The 20,791-nt window shown below is 42.2% G+C and overlaps 1 protein-coding gene across 3 annotated transcripts in view; it reads left to right on the forward strand.

The window, feature by feature from the left end:
- Positions 1-20,791, forward strand: part of BMP2K (BMP2 inducible kinase) — a 220,517-nt gene that overhangs the window by 130,416 nt on the left and 69,310 nt on the right. For all 3 annotated transcript variants that reach the window (XM_044304924.1, XM_044304940.1, XM_044304933.1), the window contains exons 5-7: positions 1,476-1,597; positions 15,441-15,522; positions 20,206-20,338. In XM_044304924.1, the coding sequence (XP_044160859.1) occupies positions 1,476-1,597; positions 15,441-15,522; positions 20,206-20,338 (337 nt within the window). The remainder of the gene's footprint in view (positions 1-1,475; positions 1,598-15,440; positions 15,523-20,205; positions 20,339-20,791) is intronic.

Genomic DNA, 20,791 nt, shown 5'->3' on the forward strand with positions numbered 1-20,791 from the left:
CCTAGGGGCTCTATACCGGAAAAGAACTGATCAGGCATATCCCCATGCATTCTGAATGGAGAGTAATCCATTCAGGATGCATCAGGATGTCTTCAGTTCAGTCATTTTGACTGATCAGGCAAAAGATAAAACCGCAGCATGCTATGGTTTTATCTCCAGCGAAAAAAGACTTGCCTGAATACCGGATCAGGCATTTTTTTTTCCATAGCAATGTATTAGTGCCGGATTCGGCATTCAAAATACCGGAATGCTGGATCCGTCCTTCTGCGCAGACCGAAAAAAAGGTGTAAAAAAATAAATGCCGGATCCATTTCAGGCATTTTTTGCTGGATCCGGCAGGCAGTTCCGGCGACAGAACTGCTTGCCGGATCACTCTGCCGCAAATGTGAAAGTAGCCTAATTACAGAGAGTGGGGGAGACTCAGCCCGTTCAGCTGAGGAAAGAGTCCCTCATTACAGGTACATAAAAGTCTGAGGGAACCAGCAGTGTCTCTGGAAACAACCCAGCTGAGAGACACCAGCAGTCTACAGGCTGGTAACAGAGCCGAGTGTTACCATACCCTGGGAGCGTGAGGCAGAGGCCTTAGTCATTATACCAGCCGAGCCAGGTAAATGTATTTTGGTTTTATTTCTGTTGTCTTGCTGAATCCCTGTGGAGCTGAAATAAATCTCTGTTACTGCATTGGGACTGTTGTGTCTGTGTCACCACCACACTGCCCTACCTCATTTCAGAACATTACAATATATATATATATATATATATATATATATATATTTGTTAAAATAAACAGAAAATCCACACCAACATCTGCACCAAAAACTGCATAAAAACTAAACAAAAACAGTGATAAATAGTACAAATATGATTTTTTTTTATGTGGTTTTGATGCAGATTTTCTGCGTACAAATACGCAACGTGAGCAGGTACCCTAACAGTCCATGCTTAAAAATGAGATTTAAAAAAAAATATATATATTTTTTCCCTTAAATATAATATTGCAAGAAATATTTAATGTGTTAATTGAAAGAGGACCTTTCACCAGAATAAAAAATCTAAACTAACGATACAGACATGGAGAGCGGTGCCCAGGGATCTCCCCTGCACTTACTGTTATACCTGGGTGCCGCTCCGTTCTCCCGGTATAGCCTCCGGTATCTTCATATGTTAGGCTCGACCCAGTGGAACCTGCCGGAGTCTCCTTCTCCCATGCTGTAGCGCTGGCCAATCGCAGCGCTCATCTCATAGCCTGAGAGAAAAAAAAAGCCTCAAGTAGGTGCAGGGAGATCCCTGGGCGCCGCTCTCCATGTCTGTATAGTTAGTTTAGATTTTGTATTCTAGTGAAAGGTCCTCTTGAAGTTCCCTTGTGTATTGTATGCATAGAAATATAATTACATGCACTGGATGTAATTTTAATTGCAAACCAATTATCTTCCTGATCCAGAATCATATAAGCCATCTTTTTCTTTCCATTTAAGGTTGAGAACATTTTGTTAAATGACAATGGAAATTATGTGCTGTGTGACTTCGGTAGTGCAACAAACAGATTTCTCAACCCACAAAAAGATGGAGTAAACATAGTGGAAGAGGAAATTAAAAAGTGAGTAAGAAGTTCTTAAATGTTCCTGATATTGCTTGCTTGCACTTAAAGGGAACCTGTCACCCAAAAATCGCCTATTAAGCTGTTTACAGTACCTTATAGTGCTGTATAGTCGTTTCCTGATGCACTTTTTGTTAGTTTTGCAGCATGTATGCTCAGTCAGAAATCGATGTTATATTCAGCTGCTGCCCCGTGCTTCAAGTCAGGCTTGAAGTCACGGGGGCAGCGGCCTCGGCGTCTTACATGGCCCTCTCCCCGCCCCCTGCCTCTGTGACTGACAGCCGAAATCCGATTCCGGGACCGCGCTCAACGGCCGCATGCGCAGTAAAGGGCGGCAGGAGCGCGGTCCCGGCTGCCGCGCGTACTACGCGCCGTCTTACTTTCGCCGCACTGCGCATGCGCCCGACATCCTGTATCAAACGCGCCCGCGCCCAGATGCCGGGCGCGGGCGCGTTTGATACAGGATGTCGGGCGCATGCGCAGTGCGGCGAAAGTAAGACGGCGCGTAGTACGCGCGGCAGCCGGGACCGCGCTCCTGCCGCCCTTTACTGGGCATGCGGCCGTTGAGCGCGGTCCCGGAATCGGATTTCGGCTGTCAGTCACAGAGGCAGGGGGCGGGGAGAGGGCCATGTAAGACGCCGAGGCCGCTGCCCCCGTGACTTCATACCTGACTTGAAGCACGGGGCAGCAGCTGAATATAACATCGATTTCTGACTGAGCATACATGCTGCAAAACTAACAAAAAGTGCATCAGGAAACGACTATACAGCACTATAAGGTACTGTAAACAGCTTAATAGGCGATTTTTGGGTGACAGGTTCCCTTTAATTACTATTCTTCTTAAATAAATAGTAAATGTAATATATATACCATAATACACATCTACTCTCATAGATTATTCAAACTCTTCCGTCTTGCTAAGACAGAATGGCAATTGGACCATGCTAGTCTAACACCTTCTGTTAACTTAAGGTATTTCGACCACGCTCCTCCAATCTCAGTGCTGGGAGTTTACCGGTACTTTATGTGGTAATAACTAGGGATGAGCGAATCTACTTCGGATGAAACATCCAAAGTCGATTTGCATAAAACTTTGTTCTAATACTGTACGGAACAGGAGCTCCATACAGTATTTAGGAAGTATTGGCTCTAATGAGCTGAAGTTATTGCTTCGCGAAGTCTTCGCGCAATAACTTTATAAATTAATTAGTACTGTAAAAAATTTATTGAATAGGCTGATGTGGTTTGAGTGCTTGCCCATTTCCAAATACATACTGTAAAAAAAACATTTCCCGAACTCGGGTTTGGTTCTAAGTGGCACGGTTTTATTTTTTTTACAGTGTTCACTAAATAGGTTAGATCACGTGATATTTTTATAGAGCAGGTACATATGACTTTTTGATCACTTGGTATTACACTTTTTGTGATCAAAGGTGACAAAAAAATCTTTTTTAGCACAATTTTTATTATATATTTTTTTTACAGTGTTGACCAGACGGGGTGAATCACATGATACTTTTATAGAGCAGGTTTTTCCGCACGCACCAATACCGAATATGTCATTTTTTTTAGGAAGGGGGCTTTTTTTAAACTTTATTTATTTTATTGTTAAAAACACTTTTATTTTCCCTTCCCCCACGACCACACCACAGAGAGAGAGGATCCACCTCCAGGGACAGGAAACCTACAGAATAAAAGGTGGAGCCTCTCTCCACCCATCAGTAGTTTCCTGTCCCTGGAGTAGGAGACCTACAGTTTCTTTTCAGGTCATCTACCGCTGGTCTTTGCTTCCTAGTGGGTCCCTAGAGGGTTAACGGTATCCTGCCGGGGTCCATCGCACTGAGGTTCAGGCTGTCAGGACCCTAGGATACATGGGAGCTCCGGGGGCTCCCCTACTTCTTGCAGCAGGTGCCTGGGCATCTTCAGTGAAGTAATGCCACGCCATGTGTTGGACGCTGGAGCCGGTCTCTTCTGGTGGGGGCGGAGCTTGGTGCATACTTCCGGAATCATGTGATGACGTGCTTCCGGCCTTCAGCATGTAAAGAAGCCTGCACCACTGCAAACTCTGAAGCAGTGAAGCACACGTGTGCCCCATACTGAGGACAACTCATCGCGGAAGGACTGCACCGCTTCAAGCTTCTAGGTTACGGAAGCATGATTTCTGTGCCCATATTCCCTCCCCTCTCTCTCTCTGCAGTGAGGGTCCCATGTCATATTTTGACTCCTAGGATAAATCTAAAATTTTAACCCATTAGAGCTGCCTTTCTTTATGCGAATATTGCCTGATCCACTGCCATGATGGAGGAAGACAGGACACAGGAGTTTGTAGAGAGGGAAAATGTGACACCAGTTCCGGTACTTTGGGCACAGATGAAACGGTTGGGTGAGTTATCATGCAGCTGCATTTTTTCTCACTGAAATTTTTTTCTTGTTTGATTGTCTGTTAAGAGCAAGCCTAAGAAGGTACTGGTCGAGAGAAAGAACAAGGAATGTGCCTTATGTAGGACATCTCTTTCATCCTTCTATGACCAAAAACTGTGCCAACCATGTATTGATAGAAAAGTGGCAGAGGAGTCCCCTTCCTTTTAAAAAAAAATATCAAGACTTTGATTAGATCAGAGGTGAAGAATACTCTTAAAATCAATAAGAAGAGGAAGGCGGCAGATAATGTGTCTCAGGAAGAATCGTCTGCTAACAGTGACTCCCCTCTAGAAAATTTTCCCTCTGTTCATCCTCATCTGAAGAAGAAGTTGAGAGTACATCTTACTTTCCCATAGAGGACACGGAAAGATAACTTAAAGCAATTAGGTCCGCTTTGAACTTTGAAGAGGTTAAAGAGGAAAAGTCAGTAGTAGATTCCAAGTTTGAGGGTCTGCAGGAAAGGAAGCGTAGATGCTTTCCAGTTCACAAGAGCGTTTCAGCATTAATTAATAAGGAATGGAAAAAAACGGATAGGAAGGTGTTTATCCCTAAGAACTTTAAATGGAAATATCCTTTTGATGGAGAGGCTTCATCATCCTGGAATAAGGCCCCCAGGATTCATGTTGCCATCTCTAAAATTTCTAAAAAGTCATCTCTACTCTTTGTGGATACAGGTATTCTTAAAGACCCGCTAGATAAAAAAGCAGAATCCTTCCTTAAAGAGGCCTGGGAAGCTACTACTTCCGCTTTTCTCCCTAGTATAGCAGCCACAGTGACTGCTAGATCATTAGCAGTGTGGTTAGAGCAGTTAGAAGTCCAACTAAGGGAAAGATGCCCTAGGGAACAAATATTATCCTTTCTGCCCACCTTGCAGAAAGCGACTGACTTTCTGTCAGACGCTTTGGTGGATGCAGTTAGACTAGGCGCTCAGGCTGCCTCATTAGCTAAATTTACTCGGAGAGCGCTTTGGCTTAAGAGCTCGAGGGGTGGTGATGTAGCCTCAAAGCAAAAATTGTGCAGCATCCCTTGTCAAGGGGAGTTTCTTTTTGGCCCTGATGTGGACGACCTGCTGGAAAAAGCTGCAGATAGAAAGAAGAGATTCCCTAGCACTTACCCTCCCTCCTATCCCTTCCTTGGATCTAGGCGGCCCTTTTGGCCTTCTGGGGGGATGGGAGGGAAAAGGCAATTTAGGGATAACGATCAGAAATTCAGATCTAGGAACTTTGCAGAGAAGGGATTTCTATTCAGAAATTCTTCCTCAGCAGTTAAAAAAAAAACTCCCAACAATGACGCCAGTCCAAAGGTGGGAGGAAGATTGCATTTTTTCCTCTCCGCCTGGGAAAAAGTGGCGGGGCAATGGGTACTGGATATTATCCGTTCAGGGTTAAAACCAAAATTCCTTTCCTCTCCACCAAAAAGATTTGTGATTACAAAGACTCATTCTGTAAACCAAAAACTTTCCCCAATAATAAAAGAAGTGCAAGAATTGTTGGTCAAGGGTGTTTTGATTCCAGTTCCTGTTCACGAGCTATCGGAAGGTTTTTTTTTCCCCTCTCTTTTTAGTACCCAAACCAGACGGGTCTTTCAGGGCCATAATTAATTTAAAGAATCTAAACAAATTCCTGGTGTACAAGAGGTTCAAAATGGAAACAATGAGGTCAACAATTCAGCTTCTATTTCCTCAATGTTACATGGCGGTATTAGACTTGAAGGATGCCTACTTCCATATCCCTATCCATCCGGAGTTTCAGAAATATCGGATCCACAGGATAGCTGTGTTCATGCAGGACAGTCTATGCCAGTTTCAGGCCCTTCCGTTCGGCCGATCTATGGCCCCAAGAGTTTTTACCAAAGTAGTGTCGGAGATGGTATCATTCTTAAGGTTAAGGGACATTATGCTGATACTATACCTGGATGATTTCTTAATAGTTGCAAAGACCCATCAGGGTTGCAAAGAGGCAGTTCAAGTAGTGATGAAGACCGTTCAGGAGCTAGGATGGTTAGTCAACCAGAAAAAGTCCAGACTAATACCACAGAAATGTCAAAGATTTCTGGGTCTTACCCTGGACTCATAGTCTCAAAGGGTTTTTCTACCAGAGGAGAAGATTGTCAAGGTTCAAGATCAGATACGATCCCTAACATTCCCCAGATTGAAGGCTATATCAGTCCTCGGGTCCCTAGTGTCCTGTATTCCGGCAGTAAAATGGGCCCAACTGCATTCTCGGCAACTGCATATGGAAATTTTGGAGGCATTCAAGAAAAGCAAGGAGTTCCTGGATTCCAGACGAAGAATTTCAAGCAGTACAATAAAAAGTCTTACATGGTGGAAAGACAGAAAAAATCTCATACAAGGGGTTCCATGGACATACCCAGATCCAATAGTTTTTTGCCCTTGGGGGTGGGGGGCTCATATTCTGGGTCACAGCTTTCAAGGTCAATGGTCCCAAATTCAAAAGTCCTTCTCCTCCAACAGGAAAGAGCTGTTTAGCAGTAAGACTAGCGATATTAGCTTCCCAATCCCTGGTGGGCTCGAGTCATCTCAGAGTGTTGTCAGACAATCAGACGACGGTAGCATATATCAATCACCAGGGGGGTACAAGGTCAGCTTCCCTCTGGTTAGAGGCAAAGTGTATGTTGCAGATTTTGGAGGGGAAAGTAGGCCACATCTCGGCGCTCCATATAAAGGGGAAAAAGAATACCCAGGCCGATTTCCTGAGCAGATGTCGTCTGAGGCAGGGAGAATGGTCTCTAAACCAGTCAGTTTTTTTGGATGATCACAAAGCTCTGGGGGATGCCGGTAATAGACCTGTTTGCCTCCCGTCTCAACAAGAAGATAGATCGGTTCTGCTCTCTAAACCCAGGGAATTCCCTTATGGAATTGATGCCCTTCTCCTAAATTGGGATTTTCCTCTAGCCTATGCATTTCGCCCGTTTCAATTATTGCATATAGTACTGAAAAAAATCAGAAGGGACAGACCGAGAGTGATATTAATCGCTCCTTTTTGGCTGAGAAGGGCATGGTTTACTCTTCTCCGGCTGATGTTGGTTTCAGATCCCTGGGTGCCTCTGGAGATCCTGGATCTGTTGTCCCAGGGTCCAGTCTACCATCCAGCAGTTCGAGGTCTACGCTTGACGGCGTGGAATTTGAAAGGGTCCTTTTAGCCAAAAAAGGGTTTTCTCAGGAACTTATTGCTACCCTTCTTAAAAGTAAAAAAGCAGTCACTATCTCTATTTATGCAAAAATTTGGAGGAAGTTTATAGATTGTTATAATCTCAATCCTAGCTCATTGCCTAGTTCTGTACCCATCCATTATATTCTGGAGCTTCCACAGAAAGGGCTAGCTTTAAGTTTGGCCAAAAACACCCTTAAAGTTCAGGTTTCGGCTCTTTCTGCCCTTTTTCTTCAGAATTTTGCCAGTGATCCATGGATTATCAGACTTTTGTGAGCCGTGGATAGTAGTGCTTTTATTCAGATTCAAAGGGTACCCCCTTGGGATTTGAGTGTAGTCCTGAAGGCCTTAACCCAGCCACCGTTTGAGCCTATTGATTCCTGTGACATTAAACACTTGACCTTAAAACTGGTTTTACTTTTGGCACTCGCATCAGCCCGTAGAGTTAGCGAACTACATGCTGTTTTTTAAAGATCCTCCATTTACAACGATCCTGAAGGATAGGGTTATTATACAACCTGATCCTGCCTTTTTGCCGAAAGTTTCATCACAGTTTCATAGATCCCAAGAAATTGTGCTTCCTTCCTTTTGTGACAATCCCAAGTCCCCTAAGGAAGAAGGAATAAGAGTTTCATACCTTAGATGTGAGAGGGTGCCTGTTGCGCTATCTTCACTCGACTAAGGATTGGCGAAAGTCTTCTGCCTTGTTTGTCCTATTATTAGAACTAAACAAGGGTAAGAAGGCTACTAAAAGTTCCCTGGCTAGGTGGATAAGACTCTGCATTTCTCTGTCCTATTTGGAATCTGGTTTGTCTCCTGTTTCGGTGAAGGCTCATTCCACGCGTTCTATTTCTACTTCTTGGGCGGAAAGATCTGGTGCATCCATTAAGAAAATTTGTAGTGCTGCCACGTGGTCTTCTCCCTCTACCTTTTTTCAGCACTATCGTTTGGATCTCAACTCTTCCTCTGATCTCTCTTTTGGTAGAAAGGTTCTTCAAGCAGTGGTCCCTTCCTAGGAAGGGTTCCATTCTCTGTAATTCTCTCTGTGGTGCTGTCGTGGGGGTAGGGAAAAATGATGATTACCCTTACCGGTAATCAGATTTTCAGACCCCATGACAGCACCCTTCCTTAGTCCCTCCCTGGGTGTCCTTGAGATTTCGGTTATCACTGGGTGTTGCACAAAAAAAAAAAGAAAAGAGTATTTGTTTATGTTGTATATGATGAGCTGAATTAACTTAGGTTGGAGTCCCTCTATTGCTCTGTAAACCACTGACTGGTGGAGAGAGGCCATTGATTTGGATGAATTTCCCCTTTAAGAAAAACTTCCTTATTATACAGGTTTCACACAGAGTTGTAATTTAATCTGTGTTTTGTAGTGTTGATCAAGCACCATAGTGCTCAGGGGCTCGGGCCGAACACATCGGGATGCTCGGGTGCTCTATCGAGCACCCGAGTATAATGGAAGTCAATGGGAAAACCCGAGCATTAAACAAGTTACCCCCTGCTCTGAAGAGGGAGGGTGCCTGGTTCATAGGAAAAGGTCAAAAAAATGACGGAAACACCACCGAAATGGTCCAGGAACAGCATGGGGAGAATGTCTGGATGCATATTGGACTCCCAGGTCACTGCTGGGAACAATGTTGTCCGAGTAGTACGCCACTTTTATAGACTGACAATAATACGCACAAAACTGAAGATAAAATCGATTTTAGAAGAAAAATTGTTAGGAAACATTCTTTCCTGTATTTACTTGTGCAAGTGCTGCCAAAAATTACAAGGAAGAGCCACTCCGATACAACCTGTATATCACATAAAGGAGGGCCTCATTCACATTGTGGTACAATTGTTCATGTAGTGGGACTCCTACTCTCATAAAGCCTATGCACTGCCTAAAATTACAAGGAACCGGCACTACAATACACCCTTTGTTACACATAAAGGAGGGCATCGTACACAGCCTTGAAAAATTATGATTGATGGCCTGCTGGTGACCCTCAAAAACATTTGGAGCAAGGGACTGCTTATCTGACCACCTAAAACATTATGGGTGAGGGCCTGCTGACTCTGGATAACCTGGGGCCGATCGCATGTCCCCGTGACTGCGACAATCCATTTGGATGTCTGGCCTATCAACTTTCGATGTTGTTGTCAGCACAAGCCATGGTAAATATGGGTAACGGAGAATCGGGGTTAGATTCCGGAGAGGGAGCCTGAGAAACTGCTACGGCTACCACATCCAAGCAAGGCAGCATGCGTGCAAAATACCTGTTGGGTATAATTAGGTGAGGGCCTGCAGGTGATCTGACCCTGTAAAAGATTGTAGGTGAAGGCCTGCTGGTGAGCTGACACGGAAAAAATATCTGCGAGGGCCTGCTGGTGAGCTGACCCTGTAAAAAAAATGATATGCGAGGGCCTGCTGGTGAGCTCACCCTTTAAAAAATTATATGCGAGGGCCTGCAGCTGAGCTGACCCTGTAAAACATTATATGCGAAGGACATATATGCGAGAGCATTATATGCAACGAATAAGCATGTGTTGATATGATGAAAGAGAAGGAGGGTGAGAAAAAGGAAGATTGAACATATACCCTTGTTTGTGGTGGAAACATGGGAATACAGTGTATTCAGTACATACATGTACAGTGATGTGTTTTGCATCATCGGGTGCTATATAGCACCCGATGGCGTGTTCCGGACAGCCAATCACTGTAATGCCAATAGCCAACATGGCTACTGGCATGACTGTGAGGGCAGTACTTACCTGCACGTTTATTGGCTGTGTAGCCAATGCTCGATCATCACTAGTGTTTTGTGATGCTTTCTGGTAACATATTACCCAATTTTGCATCTTTTCTCCACCCTCCTCAGCTCCATAAATCTTTGTCAACAGTTTCTCCAGTATTTAGATTGTAAGTTCATTTGATCAGGGCTATCGTCTCCTCTTTTGTCTTGCTTCTGCACATGCTTTGTGTACTGTGCGGGATAATACGTTGGCGCTTTGTAAACTAAAGCTAGTCATAATTACCGGATTGGATTGTGCTTTCAAGGCTGGATGCATGAGCCACGATCACAGGGAAACTTTTTTTTTTAATTTACAGTCCCTCATTTTTTGATTCTGTATTAGTTCTCAAAATTGTCAGAGGCACAAATAAAGGAACATTGTGTTAATTAATTAATGGTTTTATCGCTACCAACACAACTACTCTATGTAAGATATCTAGGTATATAATTTCCTCAAAGCAGGTGTGAGGCCGCTTTCACACTTGTGGTGTTTTCCGGTGTTGAGATCCGGCAGAGGATCTCAATACCGGGAAAAAATTTTCCGTTTAGTCCTCATGCAGTCTGAATGGAGAGACCCGTTCAGGGTGTCTTCCGTTTCGTCAGCATTCTGTTTTGTGACAGGACACGGTAATACGTAAAAAAAAACTGATCTGGCATTGAACACAATGTAAGTCAATAGTGACGGATCAATTTTTTTTTAGGAGCCTGATAAATCTGGATCTGGATCCTTTTTTTTCCGTTTTGATTTCACACATCTGCATCCTAACGGAACGGATGCATCCTGATGTGCAAAATCAAAACTGATCCGTTCAATTCTGGTTTTGAGATCCTCTGCCGGATCGCAATACCAGAAATTAACAACTCAAGTGGGAAAGTAGCCTTAATGACGTATTCTGATGTCATGGTCACTGTACAGTTTTTGGACCAATTATCGGAAACAGGCGTTTATAGGTACGCTCGTCTCCAATAATTGGCCTGTATAACCGTGCCGCCAATAGGGCTGATAAACAATCAATGAACATCATTCATGAGTATATTAATTATGACTCTAAGACCGCATTCAAATAACCGTAATGCAGCCAATGTCCATATTTTGTCTGCAAGAAGCGGAAAAAATTTACTTTATGGTTTGGGTCTTGCAGCTGTAATATGGAAACTGAATTTACAGTTGTGTAAACAAGGCCTAATTCTGTAAGACTTCACCGTTTCTTAAGGGGAATGTATCGTCAGAAAATGACCTGTTGTTTCAATCAAATTTTTATGTTAAACATATTTTTTGCATTTACTATATTCCGATCTATACTTTTTTTTTAAATCCTAAAAAAGTTTGGTTTGCGCACTGGCCACTAGGCCTAACAATATGTCAAGACTAGAGGGGAGTTTATCAAAGCTAGTGTAAGGGAAAACTGGGGCTTATTTGCCCGAAAACTACTGGCTTAGTTGCCCGTAGCAACCAGATTCCACCTTTCACATATATACATGACTTTTGTGGCGTACATCTGGCACAGATTCTGTCGCATGCGGCAGAATGTAAGACTTGTTCCTCAATCACGCCAGGTGTAAAAAAAAAAAAAAAAGGGAGTGGTGTGGACGGGGACAGGCCGGTAGGCCCAACTCATTCATCATTTCTATGCCTAGGCGTAGAAAGTGGTCTAAATGTAAGACAGTAAGGAAGCTGTCTTACATTTAGAATTGGTGGTGGATGCGCCACCATCCACCATTGGTGGTGGATGAGTTATGGAGACACCTGCGCCTCTAAATTCACAGATCCACCATCAGCACAGGGGTTTATTAAGACCGGTGTTGCTCCTTTATTTTAATATATAATGACATGACAAATAAAAACAAAAATTCTAAAAACTGGCTTAATGTCTGATGGCACATTCACTTCAAGATTGCATCTTTTTTCTTATCCCTATCATGCTGAATGTTGAACAGCATGGCATGAAATACACATGTAGAAATACTATTTGGAACCACAATTCTCTTTTCCATCAGAGCGTTGCTAGGAATACATATAGATCTGTTTATTACTGGTGATCACCGCTTTAGATGCAGCTTTTTAGTGTGTTTTTGGATGCGTTGTAGTCGATAGAACATTTTTTGGGGTATGATACTTTTATGCTCACATTCCCACCATACTTGCAGATGTTAAAGCCATATGTGACTTCTGCTCTACCTGCATGTGTACGCTTCTCCCACCCTTTGCTGTCTCTTTTTCTATTCTCTTCATGTTCAGTAAGTGTCCTGCAGATTTATCAGCAAATGTTCGTGCCTGGCCTCTCAATGATGCTTATGGGCAGTTGTCAGAAAATTGAAAACACGTTTGCTTGCTTTAAAACTTGCCAGACATCAATGTGTTTGTCAGCATGTCTTCAGCGTGTCACGTATTGATGCTGTTGAATGCTCATTACTGAAATGTTTTGAAGATGCACTCTGTTGGCTGGAACGGTTTTTTATGGAAATGCTTTTAGGGTGGTTTCACACATGGCGGTTTTAGGAAAAATATAATGTTTTTTGTTTTTTCAATTTTTCAATTTTTTTTCTGCCCAAAAACAACACTGGCCATATGTTTGCTGATAGCCAATATTAAATTATAAAATGTACTAAAAACTATGTTTTTTGGCATCTTTCTTCATTTTTGGTGTGTTTTTGGGTCCATTTTTTTTTTTTTTACAGATGCAGCATGTTCTCTGTATATCGTTTTAGTTCAGACATTCAGAACATGGTGCTCATTAACAGTGCAAGCCACATGTCTCCTATATAGAGTGCAACCACTTGTGTCCTCATGAACAACCATATGCCTCCATAAAGTCCAGCCATATCGCCCTATATTGAGTGCAGTCACCTGTGCAACCTGTGTGCTATCAGATGCCCCCTGCAACTTCACACGAGCATATTCAATGCAGAAAATACTCTCCGTGTGACAGCAGTATTTCTTGGATTGATCACTGCTCCTATGGCACAGACTCATATTATTAGGCTACATGCACACGACTGTGTGTTTTGCGGTCCACAAAAAAAAAATATGGATGACAGCCGTATGCCATCCGTTTTTTTTGCGGATCCATTGTAACAATGCCTAAAACTGACAAGAATAGGACATGTTCTATTTTTTTGCAGGGCTACGGAACGGACATACTGATGCGGACAGCACACGCTGTTCAATGGGTCCGCATCCTATCCGCAAAAAAAACAAAAAACGGAACAGACACGGAAACAAACAACGTTCGTGTGCATGTAGCCTTATAATGATTTATAATGCTTTGTTGTTCCTGCTTGATCTTGGCTGCACCGAATTGTACTTCAGTACAGTCATATCGGACAGGCGCACACAGCATTATAAATCATTATAATGCTGTGAGTTCATGTCACAGGAGCAGTGTTCAATTCAGGAAATACTGCTGTCACACGGAGTGTATTTCCTGCGTTGATTATGCTCGTGTAAAACCTCCCTTAGGCCCCTTTCACACGGGCGAGTATTCCGTGCGGATGCGATGCGTGAGTTAAACGCATTGCACCCGCACTGAATCCGGACCCATTCATTTCTATGGGGCTGTGCACATGAGTGGTGATTTTCACGCATCACTTGTGCGTTGAGTGAAAATCGCAGCATGCTCTATATTGACTGATTTTCACGTGACGCAGGCTCCAAAGAAGTGAATGGGAAACGTGAAAATCGCATAGCATCCGCAAGCAAGTGCGGCTGCGGTGCGATTTTCACGCACGGTTGCTAGGAGACGATCGGGATGGAGACCCGATCATTATTATTTTTCCTTATAACATGGTTATAAGGGAAAATAATAGCATTCTGAATACAGAATGCATAGTAAGAGAGCGCTAGAAGGGTTAAAAAAATAAATAAAATTTAACTCACCTTAGTCCACTTGATCGCGAAGCCCGGCATCTCCTTGTGTCTCCTTTTTTGAATAGGACCTGTGGTGAGCATTAAATACAGGTAAAGGACCTTTGATGACGTCACTCCGGTCATCACATGGTACGTCACATGATCTTTTACCATGGTGATTCACCATGGTAAAAGACCATGTGATGACCGGAGTGACGTCATCAAAGGTCCTTTACCTGTATTTAATGCTCAACACAGGTCCTATTCAACAAAGGAGACACAAGGAGATGCCGGGCTTCGCAATGAAGTGGACTAAGGTGAGTTAAAAAAAAAAAAATGTATCCCTTCTAGCGCTGTTTTACTATGCATTCTGTATTCAGAATGCTATTATTTTCCCTTATAACCATGTTATAAGGGAAATAATACAATCTACAGAACACCGATCCCAAGCCCGAACTTCTGTGAAGAAGTTCGGGTTTGGGTACCAAACATGCGCGATTTTTCTCACGCAAGTGCAAAACGCATGACAATGTTTTGCACTCGCGCAGAAAAATCGCGCATTTTCCCGCAACGCACCCGCTTATCCGGGCCAAAAATAAGACGCCCGTGTGAAAGAGGCCTTATAGATTCAAGCCACATTTGTCCTCCAAGTGCAGCTATATACTCCCATATGGAGTGTGACAACACATCCCTCATACACCGTGCCTCCTTTTGTCAACATCTACAAGTCTCTGTTTTGCGGTCCACATGGAAGACATTCGCGTGCGTTTCAAAGAGATAGAACATGTCCTATTCTTGGCCACAAATGTAGATGACAAACCCATTGAAGTTCACAAAAAAACTAAACCCATTGAATGGGTTCACAAAAAAACTGATTCAACATGGATGTCACCTGTATTTTGCGGATCTACATTTTGCGGACTGCAAAATACATATGGTCATATGAATGCACCCTTATTGTCCCCCATCATATGAGAAAGGATAGATAGGATAAGTGTAATGCAGTCAACTACTGGCTCAGTAATCTATATCTCCTCTATACCAGACATGGAATTTATCAACCTCCTGTACATCAGTAAAAAAGTAAAGTCAAAATGTCACAAATCCTTCTGCAAGCACCAGTTGTGAAAAAAAGTGTGACTTTTAATGTTTTTAAGCCTCTCTTGCAATTTTTTTCATAGATCAATTTTAAGTTTATTTATTTTTTATTAAAATTTCTTCACCCCAATAAAAAAAAACTATGTAAATTCGTCAGAGATCCGGGTTTGGGCCTGGGAGTGAATGACGTACGCATACTGGCAACCTGAGCGGGGCAGGAGGCCCATACTAAATTTTGTTATTGGGCCAGATACAATTTGTGTACATTTATCAAACTGGTGTAAAGTAGAACTGGCTTAGTTTCCCATAGCAACCAATAAGATTCCTCATTTCATTTTCCGAAGGAGGTGTCCAAAATGAAGGGTGGAGTCTGATTGGTTGCTATGGGCAACTAAGCCAGTATTAATTTATACCAGTTTGATTAATTACCGAATTTGTGTCTAAAATCTCTCAGATTGATTTAATTGAGAACTGCAACCCAGTCGTTTCATTTTCAATAATCCTGTTTTACTTGAACTGTCTTCCAGATATACCACGCTTTCATACAGAGCACCTGAAATGATCAACCTTTATGGAGGAAAGCCAATTACCACAAAGGCTGATATATGGGTAAGAAATGGATCATGTTAATATAGATGAGACCATTTGTTGCACTGACAAGTAATGCTATTTTTACCTTGACAGTCATATTTTTGTGATTTCATTTTTTAGAAGCTTTTAACTCCTAATTTGTCATTTTGCAAGCTGGTGTCATTTTATACTGAATACCTATTCACTGATAATATTATTGAGACTATTCTAATGCTTTTGACAAGTACGGCTGGGTTCATACACAAACATGGATCATGGTTTTGGGGTGTTTTCACTGTGTTGACCTTTGTATTCTGAATACCTTTGCGAGCGCTGCACTCTCTCCACAGTTTTCTTGCTCGCCAGCGGCAAGCAGGTGTAATTACTGCTCCTTCTTCCTATTCACTTCAATGGGACTAAGTGTATCTGCCCCTTCCCATTCAATTAAATGGGATGGAGGAGCTATAATTACATTGCTTCCCGCTGCAATGTCAACGGTGAGCAGTGAAGTAAAACAGTGAAGAGAATGAAGTGCTATCAGGAGCACTGCATTCGCATCATACAGCTTATCGGCAGGGGTGCCGAGAGTCGGACTTTGGCCGATTTGATATTAATTACTTATACTGAGGATATGTCATCATTATAGGGAATCGGGCAAATGGGCCTGGGCTGCAATGACAGACACAGCCTCTATATGATGTGTGGCACTGTGCTTGGTATGCTGTGAGGATGCTGCAGTTCTCACTGGAGCACTGCGGCCACTTCAAACAGCTGATTGGTGGGTGTGCTAGGAGTCAGACCCCCACTGATCAGATATTGTAGACCTATCTTGAGGATAGGCCATTAGTATAGTACTCCCAGGAAACCCCCTTAAATTAATGCCTCTCGTTTACAAGCATTTTGTCTTCATGCCCTGGAGACTACTCCCATATAAATGCCAGGTGTAGACCCCTGGCATTTATATGGAATGTTTTGTGAAAAATGCATTAAAATTCATGCATAGCCTGAGACACACAAAAGGTCATACCTGCCATTTATGCCTGTAAATGTCTACTTGCGCACATCTTCATAAAATCATTATACCATCATCAAACTCATGAATCTCTATCATCAAGATAGTAGTAAACATGAAGTCATCAAGTGAGTGGACTAGGCCTCCCTTCTACACCAAACAAAACAATAGCTGATCTAAGGGAGACTAGCTACAGAAAACACTGTGGAGCCTCATTTAGGAGTCTCGACACAGCAATCCAAAGTCTCCTGGGAAACATTAATATGCAAAATAGCTGTGGAGCCCCAGTTATGGGTCTTCAACACAGTGAAAGCCAGATATCCCTCAAAGGAAGGAAAACCTCCTACACCAACAACCAGGAAGTCAAACTGTTGTCGATTCCCTGACGAATAAGTGCTGCTCCACAAATGGAGCTTTCCTGGTATCGTTTGAAAGCCAAGATTGTTTTTAACCCTTTTCCTGACCCATGATGTAATAGTATGTAATGTTATTCTCTTGGACTAACATACCATTAGATTTTGTTACAGACACACAAGATGTGCCCACTCTTTTCACCAGTGGGTGCTCGTCGTAACTAAGAGCCAACATCCTACTGTCACAACCTAAAGTGGAGATCACTTAATACCTTAAAGGGGTTATCCAAAAGTAGAAATACCCCCACCCCCAATGCCCAGGCCCCTCCTATAGACGATACTTACAATTCCCATAGATAACCAAGATGGTCCGTTGCTGGTAATAATGTCATGAGTATATTGGGGCACCTATTACAAATATAAGTTAAAAAAAAGGCAATGATGGCCTGCATAGCTAGAACCCCACACATGTAAATAGTGGTAATGAATGGAACTAGAACCTCAATGAGCACAAGTTAAATGAAAATCAGCCACACATCAAAGAGTGATAATGGAACTCACCTGTGAGGTGTGGCTCACCAGGATGACGCCAGCCCCAACACACGTTTTGGACGAAGACTCACCAAAATGCGCATGGGAGCTCGTTTTAAAGGGTAGATAAAAGTCACTTGATATCATATATGTTAGTATAGGACATGGACACAACATTGTTGATATGAGAAGTAATGATTGGACTATTTATAGCAATTATATCAATGTTCATTATAATTAATGAGTAGCAGTAATTAATAGGTTTTTCATTTTGGCAGTACTATGCCATTGAAAGTTAAATACAAAATATTGTCCTTCTGTAGCAGTCAGCACAGAGAGATAAAAGTCCTATATAGATAACCCATTGTTATTTTACTGCTGCTGTAATCTGCTAGTGAAATACTAGACTAGTAGAATTAGGATAACAGTGACGGCTCTAATTTTCTCTCGATAGCACTATAAAGATGTCTATAGAAGAGCACTGCACATATCAGCATAATGGTCTAATCGAATCACTCATCCACTGTCCTTCTCCGGTTGGCATGAATGAGAAAGTCAAGTGCAGTCCAAACAAAGATGCTAGAGAGCCAGAACAGGAAGTAGAATACATGAAGTGACTAAAAGAATTATATCCAGAAAATCTGCCACTTTTTTTTTTTTATAAATTAAAATGATGTCTTAAAGAGCTGATATGCAGCTTCTTCATGATTCGATGTTTATATAGTAATACCTAATGTCCTATGATCTTGTACTGCCCTTTGCTGTCAAACAAGATGGCTGCCAGCCTCAGTCCCAGTATGAAGTAAAGCTTAGTAAAAGGTCATGTTCCATTATTCTCATACGTCTCTAATTTCAAATTATGCTTTGGGAAAGCATAGACATATAAAATGAGTCCACCGAACAGTGCACGCTTATTTATGTGATCTCATCACAGAGTCGACATGTTCTTTTATCAGGCCTATTTGGGTTTCTGCAATGTGCTCTTTGCCATACATGGTAAATACTGGATTTCAGAGCCTTGTGAGTCTGGCACGGCTTTTCCCTGTACAGCTGGACTGATTCCCGTTCCTGCCATCAAGTTTGCTAACACGTAGCCTTGCAGACTGATCATCTGGTAAATTGCTATAGCTGAAACCTGCTGTAAAAGCAACTGAACAGGGTTCTATATCAGAATCAGGTTAGTGTATCCTATCAGCTTATTTACAGGATATCTTTAACATGTACATGGAAATATGGAAATTAGTTTGATCTCATCTAAACCAGTAGACCATAAAAATAATCACAATGGCTATACTCAATAACAACAACCAAAAAAATGTAGACACCCTCCTGATTATTCAGGTGTTTAAGCCATACCCTTTGCAACCAGGTGAATAAGATAAAGTCCACTTCCATGCAATTTCCATTGACATACATTAGTAGCAGTGTTGGTCTAGGCCAGTGATTTTAAATGCATAGGATGCCACAGCAAGCGCAGTCACTAAGAGTCAGACCATGCAATCTCAAAGAGCGGTTCTGCCAAGAACTGAAGCATGTTTTGAGTACAAATCCCCAATCCTCCTTTGTGCTACTCAATGGAGAGATTCAAGTTGCCTCTTGAAGTGACGTTACCACAAGATCTGTGTATCTGGCCTTCATGAAATGGGTTTCCATGGTGGAACAGCTGCATGCAAGCCTAACATTACCACGCACAATGCCAAGTATCAGTTGGAGTGGTGTAGGACGTCATCACTGGACTGAAGCAGCGGAATTATGTTCTCTGCAGTGATAAATCGCATTTAGCTACCTGCCAGCCTGATGGAGAAATTTGGGTTTGGTGGATGTCTGAAGAATGATACCTACCAGAATGGCATAGAGTGTACTGTGAAATTTGGTGGAGGGGGATAATGTTATGGGATTGTTTTTCAGGGTTTAGCTTAGGCTCCCTATTTCCAGTGAAGAATGCCGTTAATTCTACAGAATGCAAAGACATTTTGGACAGTTGACTACTTTAGGTTTCCAATGTTATGTCAATATTTTGGGGAAGGCCTTACATGCTTCAGTATGACCGTGTTCCTATGCAAAAATCATACATGTATAGCTTGGTGAGTTTTGTGTGCAGGAACTGGAGTGGCCTGAACAGAGCCCTGACCTCAACAGCAACACATTTGAGTTGGAATGAACCCTCAATTATAAACCAAACCTTGTTATGGACCTTGCCTAAGCTGCTGTTAGTATCCTTACAGGGACATGTTTTACAGCAGCTATGTGGCCTGTAGACTAGAGATGACTCGTGACTTCTACGGGAACGTGTTCTACACATGCTATGTGGCCTGGGAAGAGGTCACTGTGCAGGAAGGAGAGCAATTTGTGACCATCCTCTATTGTAAATGGTGGATCTTGTGTTATCTGTATATAGGTGTAACCACCAATCCTGACTGTAATGATAATAAAATGACTACTGAAAATTGACCTCTACAGACGTTGGAGTTTGTTATGATGTCCAGTGGACAGAGTGAAAACGACAAGATTTAATATAGATAATGACATTAAAAAAATACAAAAATTCTTTAAAAAGTGTTTAATGTAAAATCTTGAAACTGTAGGTCATTTTTGGGTTGTACTTTATAAAGGTAGTCATTATTCATTTTAATTTAAAGCAGTAATTTGAAGACTTAAAAGTGAATATAACGCTTTTCACACCAGGCTGGCTTCTCGCTGTTTGCAGTGAACAGTCAGCTATCCCTCTGCTTTTGCTGTGCATCCCTGTATTGGCATTTAGCACAGCTGTATGACTCCTGGTTGTGTTATATTCTTATTGATATTAATATTCATCTTATTTTTCAGGCATTGGGCTGCTTATTATACAAACTTTGCTTTTTCACCCTTCCATTTGGAGAAAGTCAAGTTGCTATCTGTGATGGGAGTTTCACCATACCAGACAGTTCTCGATACAACCACAAGTTGCATTGTTTGATTAGTAAGTGTCTTTTCTTGTTCGTGATTTTATCCTGTGCAGTGGGTTATGGAGACTAAGAAAGTAAAATCCTCACTTTTTTAGCCAATTTCACTCTCTGTGATTACTTAGTAGTTTGCACTTCTTTTGTTTCAAACCAGAATCACACATGCAGGGTATTGTGCAGTTTTATTCTGGCCACAGCAAAGGAAGGAAAAGTATGAGGGAAAGATGTATACTTCTCTCTATTGACTTTGGCTATAAAAATTGCATCAAAAACTACTCAACACAATGTTTTTTGTCCGAAGGAATCCCGGCATATTTTGCCAGGTAGTGGTCGGATGTTCACTGGATCCAATTATAGTCAGTGGGGCTGGTGGGCGTTGAAGTAACAACCGGCTATAGAGAGCTACGGCGGGCTGTTCCCTGCCGGAGAGCTCTTAATGCAAATGTGAAAGAGGCCTAAAGAGAGGAAAA

This window comes from Bufo gargarizans, chromosome 1 (genome assembly GCF_014858855.1).
Source record: "Bufo gargarizans isolate SCDJY-AF-19 chromosome 1, ASM1485885v1, whole genome shotgun sequence".
NCBI lineage: Eukaryota > Metazoa > Chordata > Amphibia > Anura > Bufonidae > Bufo > Bufo gargarizans.